This window comes from Clytia hemisphaerica, unplaced genomic scaffold, assembly GCF_902728285.1.
Source record: "Clytia hemisphaerica strain Z4C2 unplaced genomic scaffold, Clytia hemisphaerica genome assembly, whole genome shotgun sequence".
In the NCBI taxonomy this organism is placed as follows: domain Eukaryota; kingdom Metazoa; phylum Cnidaria; class Hydrozoa; order Leptothecata; family Clytiidae; genus Clytia; species Clytia hemisphaerica.
Genome location: NW_027103551.1, coordinates 2,378,755 through 2,385,527, shown reverse-complemented (window position 1 = coordinate 2,385,527; position 6,773 = coordinate 2,378,755). Strand labels below are relative to the sequence as shown.

The window sequence follows — 6,773 nt, the reverse complement described above, 5'->3', positions numbered from 1 at the left end:
CCCGGTCCTGAATTTATGATGGAAGAACTGTTCTTCTAGCATTTTCGGCTATTTCCGGTAATTTTTGAACAGTTCCGTATCGAACAAGCCGTATATGTATAAAAGTTGCGAAGCGTTCCAGAGCCTCCTCGATTCGCAAGTTGCAAGCAAAACATTTTAATGACATACAAACACTGTCAGTCGGAACCACTACATAGAAATGGCAACTATTGCCTTAACGGGAAATATATCCCGAACGGGAAGGTGAGAAACTTCCCAAAATGGATAGAGTTGCAAATTTTTTATAGTCTCTCTCTGTAAAAATGACATCTGTAGATTATCTCTCATTGAGAAAAATGAAGCTTCAACCGTTCTATTTTTCATTTTCTATAATAGATAGCAAAAAAGTTTAAAGAAACAACAATATAAGAAGATGAAAACACTAAACACGCTCAGGGCATTTTGAACTTAGAAAATAAAAACAAACTGTACCCTTATAATTATAAAGGTTGGTGAGTCCAGTCAAAACACAGATTTGATCTGTAGCATCACGCTTCACCTTTACAAAAAGGAGGATATCATAAAATGAACCAAGGAAAATTTCATAATTTCAAAAAAGTCATTTTGCATTATCATACAGTAATGGGCTCTTCCAGAAAATGTTCGTACACCCCGGGTGGAGGATATATTGTCCGGGGGGTAGCAAAAAATCGTCAAAATTTACCTTGTCCGGGGGGTAATTTTGCTCTGTCCGGGGGTAATTTCGGGTGTCCAGGGGTGAAACCCGTTGTCCAGGGGGTCAAAAGTCACTTTGTCCGAGGGGTAAATCACTGAAAATTGTTATATCCTCCACCCCACGTATACAATTTTTTTCTGGAAGAGCCCAATATAACTAATAATGTTAAAAAAAAAGAAACAAAACAGGACAAAGCAATTCAAATTCATAATTTCCAACAGATTGCAAGGAGGGAAAAATATCTTACGGGAAACATTTTTGTAATCTAAAAGAATGCCCAAAGTGGAAGAAAACTTCAAGTTGCCAACAAAAGTTTTCCATATTAGACGTCAAACGTGGAAGAAAATTTCCAAATTGACAAAAAAAACTTTCCACATTTAAAACACAAATACCAAGTTCAAGACAGAAGTTTCCACATTTGAAAAAGAATGCCAACAAAAATGAGAAAAGAGACTTTTTAATCTAATGTTTCCAGACCATCTAAAAAAGAAAGAAAAATAACTATTAAAAAGCAACAAAATGAAGAACGACAAACCCTAACTACTGTACCGTAAGTTGGTCTAATGTTGACATCCGTCTTCTAATTTCGACATCCTTCTTTATGGATAGGAATATATAATAAGAAGGTCGAAATCACTGATAGACTAAAGATTTTTCCTCTCATCGCGCTAATCAAAGTCAATCAGCGATTCCGACCTTCCTCAGTTTCTATGTTCCTATATCTCTAAAGAAGGGTGTCGAAATTAGAAGACGGATTTCGACATTAGACCAACTTACTGTATCAAAGAACGACATATCACACATCGCCATCCACAACCCTGACAGAAAGTGACTGTACCACACAGATTCATTATTCATCATATTGTTTATCACGGGAATTAACTACCGTTAGATTGGGTAACTTGCTTGCATAAGTGGAGGATAACATGCATAGCCCTCAAATGAAAGACCTGGCTGGTCATTAAAATACAAAGTTAAATCAAAACAAAAATTGTAGAGTAAAGATGCGCGAGCGGAGCTGCGTAGTTGTATTTTAAAGACCAGTTAGCTATAAGCAAAAAGCTCGTACCAGAATTTTTGAAAATTGGGAAAAATTGAAGGTCCTCAAATCTTTTGATAACCTATTTTTATGGATAGGTATATCACTCATGGACAAAGGGCAAAAAAAATCAGAGCTTAATCTATTTTCAATTTTTTTTAATGTCGCGCGGCATACACAAGGGTAGACGCAAAATTTATGAAATACACATTATGGTTATGTAAGGTATAAAACAACATTTAATGTTTTTTTCTTTTCCAGATTAACTTGAAAATGATGGAATAGTCCCACAATAGCTTACCAAAACAAAAAAAGTGAATAAAAAAATTTTTTTCGTCGAAAACGAGCTTGCACACTCAATTTTTTGTCAATTTTACAAGATTTTTCGCAGTTTTTTTCATTTTTCAATCCTTATATTGTGAGAATAAAAGTTTAAAAAGGCTTCAAACTTGCTTCAGAGGGAAGAGGGATGCTTGTAGAGTAGAAATTATCACGAGTTTGTTAGTTTCATAATGGATTTCATCCAATACGTCAGTCTTTCAGGTTGCTCATATTTTCCGTCACGCCGTAACGAATACTATTTTTTAACCCAGATAGTAAAATTTTGAGACTTTAGACCTTTTATAATCTTGATCTAAACTGAAGCATGCTGTTTATGACTTTTCAATGCCTATCTCAGTTTCTGAAGTCTCTCCCACATCCCACTATAAGGCAAAAGTTTGTCGGGTGAAACGTTTTGACGTTCTTGTCATTATTGATATTAAATATATTGATGTTTTTTCTCGTTTAGACTCTAAGAAAAAATTAGCAAAACAGAATAAGATATAGCATTGTAAAAGTAAAATACTATTGGAAGGCCAAAGAAAGAGAACCCAACAAGTAATGCAGAAAGAATAAGAAAGTGGAGATCAAAAGAAGGTAATATGAAAGGAATTTTTGTAATAATAGAAAAATTGACTAACTGGCCTGCAATAGTTTCAACTCTTTAAGCAAATTTCCATTTTATTCAGTTAACAATTTTTTAAAGTCTAAACACATTTCTATTTAGAAAACTCTTTTTTTTATATTAGATTAAATATAACTGATTTCCTAATTTTCTCTAATTTTGAAGGTAATCGGGAAGCAGAAAATTTGAAACAGCGCGAGGCAAGAAAGGCAATTGCAGGAAAGAGAAGTGACGAAGAACGGATAAGGAAAAGGGAACAAGATAGAGTACGGAAAGCTAAATGGAGACTAGATATTTCTAGACAGAAGAAATATGGGCTGAAGGTTAAAGACAGGCATAGAAAAGCAAACAGCAAAGAAGGAGCCAGCATTGAAACTTCGACAGAGCGTGTCAGAGAGCATAGAGCTCTGAAAGTGAAAATGAACTTCGGAAAGAACAGAATTGTGAAGGCTAAAAGGTCAATAATGAGTTCGTTATCTACTCTCTCTCTCCCTCAAAGTAAAGTTAGTGCAATAGTCGATTGCTCAAATACACTAACTCCAGGCTCAAAGATGGCAGTTGCCAATCAAGTGGACACTGAAAAAACTCTTTTTAATTCCCTTTCAAAAAACCGTGACCATGTTTCCAACGCAGCTCGACGAATGTTAATGAGTGATATTGTACAAAAATCTGGCTCAGTAAGATCAGCGAAAAAGTCGAATCGTAGATTGAGTTGGAGATCACTCAAAAGTGCATCCTCAATGGACATTAATGACATCACAAAACATTACAAAACAAAAAAAGTTTACAAAAAAGACTCCAAAAAACACAAGCTTGTTGTTGAATTTTTTAACCAAGACAATATTTCGAGACAACTTCCGTATAAAAATCAAACGCGTAAAATAAAAGATGCCAATGGAAACATTACTCGTGTACCTGTTCGGGTAATGGAGGTAACCCTTGACAAAGCTTATAAGCTGTTTAAGTCAAAAAATCCTAGCTCCAAAATTTGTAAGCGCAGCTTTGAGTCAATGAGGCCCAAATACATAAGACTCCGTCGATACGCTCAGCGACTTCAGTGCTGCTGCACTTATCATACCAATATGGACTATTTGCGCCAGTGTATTAATCTTCTCTTCAGAAAAAACAACAAGCCCAGCCCATTTCCGCATAGTGAGGCTTTAGTTTCAGCTGCCATTTGCAATCCATCATCTACAAAATGTATTTACAGAAGCTGTCAAAATTGTAAACATTTCGAACGCTTGGATGAATTAAACATCAATCTCCTGAAATGCAGCAAAACATGCTTTCAGAACAATGCAGATTGCAGCAATCATACAATCAATGTTAAACAGTTTGATCGAGTTACCTACCAGCATAAAGGCAAAGAAAAAAAGAAACTTTCGCTTGTAGACAAAACACTCACCCCAAGTGAGATTGTGGTAATTCTGAAGAAACAACTTGAAAAGTTTGCCCTGCATCGATTGAATGTCCAATTAACAGCAAAGGCTTACGACAATGCTGTTGAAGCTCTTGACGATCACACTATTTTAAAGATTCACGATTTTTCCGAAAATTATACGTGCTTGTTACCAGAAGAAATCCAATCGTTACATTGGACTCAAGAAACTGCAGTTGTTTATCCAATAGTCGTATTAAGAAAGGTCAATGAAAGTATTCGTGAAGATCACATCACCTTTATCTCAGACGATAAGAAGAAAGATGTGCCGTTTGTTGAATTGTGTAACCAAAAGTTACATCATCATTATGCACAAAATGAAGGTCTTGAAATACTTCACGATATTGAGTATAACGATGGTTGCGCTTCGCAGTTCAAATGTATTAAAGCATTCAGCAGTTTAGTCAGAAGGAAGATCAAAACCACCCGTTTATATTGTGAAACCAGTCACGGAAAATCTAAATCAGATGGTCTTGGCGGTGTGATAAAATCCTTTGCCTCAAGAGCAGTGTCTGGTGAGCGAGAAATTATTAGGGATGCTAAGGAGCTGAATGAATTCTTTGACACCAATTTGACCGTACGTAATGCCTTTGACAGTGACAAGCCCATGCTTAATAGACTTTTTTTCTATGTTGCGAAAGAGGAAGTTGAAAATTATCGTGCTGAATTCCCAACCGTCAAATATGTATACATTTCTGGAACATTACGAATCCATCAAGTCATCACAACGCCAGGTGAAAATGATAGTATCTTATACCGACAAGCTTCATGTGCATGCTCACAATGTCTGAGTGGTGATTATAAATCATGTTCCGATAATCTACAAAATTTTAACGATTTTCAAAAGCCGTCACAAATTACAAAACATATTTTCACTAAATCTAAGAAAAAAAGTACCATTCATGATGAAGACGAAGGAGATTTGAATGAGGAAGAGCAGAATGAATGGGAGGAAGAGTTTTTTGAAACAGAGGCATCAAAGTATATTGAAAATGGAGATATAGCAGTAATAAAAACGGGTGATGATCATGCCTACTATCTACTGATACTCACAAAGGATCCTTTTGAAACGACAGAAGAAACAACTGATTCTTATAAACATACCTTTCCGCCTTATCATCGTGTTGTGGTTGGTCATTATTTGGAAATTTTCAAAGAAACAAGTGACGGGAACCTTTACTATATTGAGGACAAACTCGAAGCCATGATATCCACCTTTTGTGTTGTGGGTAATTGTCCAATTCTTCCCACTATTTTCGAAAAAAGGAAAGGTAAATTCCAAGACATGTTTTTGGTTGATCATGACATGCATCAAATTTTATGCGAGCTAGTAACCTAGGTAAGTAATATCATTACAAAACATTTTCTTCAATTTAGAATTCCTGTACATAAAAAGTTATTTATATTATTTATTCATTAGTTCTAATTCATGCATTCTAATTTATTTCATTGTCCTTACATTCAATTAATCAAGAGATTTATTCATTTGAAGAAGCATAATTTTTAAAAGCTGTGCGGATGTCTAAATATCAGTTCTCTTGAATTCTTATAAAGATCATTATGAAGAGAATTAGAGATATAATATATATTTAAAAACACATTTATTTTCCAAAATTTTTATGATTCTTGTTTCAAACAGGGTTTCAATCACATTTTGAGGTTCCCTATGTTTTCTTATTTTTAGTTCAATTTTTGTTTTGTTGGCCAGTTTTGAAATTTGCAAAATTATAAATCATCAAAAAAGGAGGTAGGCAGAGACTGAGCCTGTAGTACTTTTCAGTCTAACTAGACTGTTTGCACTAAACAACATTCTACCTCGCTAACTTATAATAAAATATATAACTGTTCCATAATTGAGGCAATGTGTTGTACTCATAGATCAATCCTTAGGAACCTGGTTCACAAAGTTGTCTGGAGACTGAAGTAACTTCAAGTAGACTATATCTGATCATAAATAATATTCATCATAGAATTCAATTTCAAAAGTATTTATATATTTCATATTTATATATTATACATTTCAACTTTCAAATATTTATTTCACATTTATTTATCATATAATTCAATCTTCAAAATATTTATTTCATATTATTTGTCATAGAGCTCAAATTTCTAAAAATTTATTTCATATCTATTTATCATAGAGTTGATATTTTCAAATTATTTCATTACTATGACATAGAATTTGATTTTCAAAATAATTTGATTCCCGTTATCGTTCAAATTTTGAGTTCAATCGAAAATCGTTGATACGATTGAGTAATATCTCTAATGGCTTGATTTTTGACCCCTACTTGTGATGTTTTTGAATTCAGCATTAAATTTTACACAATTTGATATGTAACATGGACCATGTTTTGAGAACTTGATTCTAAGCTATATTGGCTGGCGCCTTGAAATACCCTGTAATATAAAAAAGTGGCATTTTGGAACCTTCCAGTTGATAACATAGGAGATATTTGATTTTAAATTGATATTTACATGTTAAAATAATATTTCAAAGAGCATAGACATATTTTTTCAAGCTTCATCTACATCAAAATCGGTCTAGATACAATAAGGAGTTTTCGTTACGGCGTAACGGAAAATCTTTGATGACTTCTAAAAACTGAGCACAGTGAAGTTGGGTCTTTAT

At 34.0% G+C, this 6,773-nt stretch overlaps 1 protein-coding gene across 1 annotated transcript; it reads left to right on the top strand.

Annotated features, from left to right (window-relative positions):
• The first annotated feature begins 1,776 nt into the window (after positions 1 to 1,776).
• Positions 1,777 to 5,477, top strand: LOC136800111 (uncharacterized). The gene has a single exon (XM_067056722.1). The coding sequence runs from the start codon at positions 3,120 to 3,122 to the stop codon at positions 5,475 to 5,477; it is 2,358 nt and encodes a 785-aa protein (XP_066912823.1). The 5' UTR covers positions 1,777 to 3,119.
• The last annotated feature ends 1,296 nt before the right edge of the window (positions 5,478 to 6,773 follow it).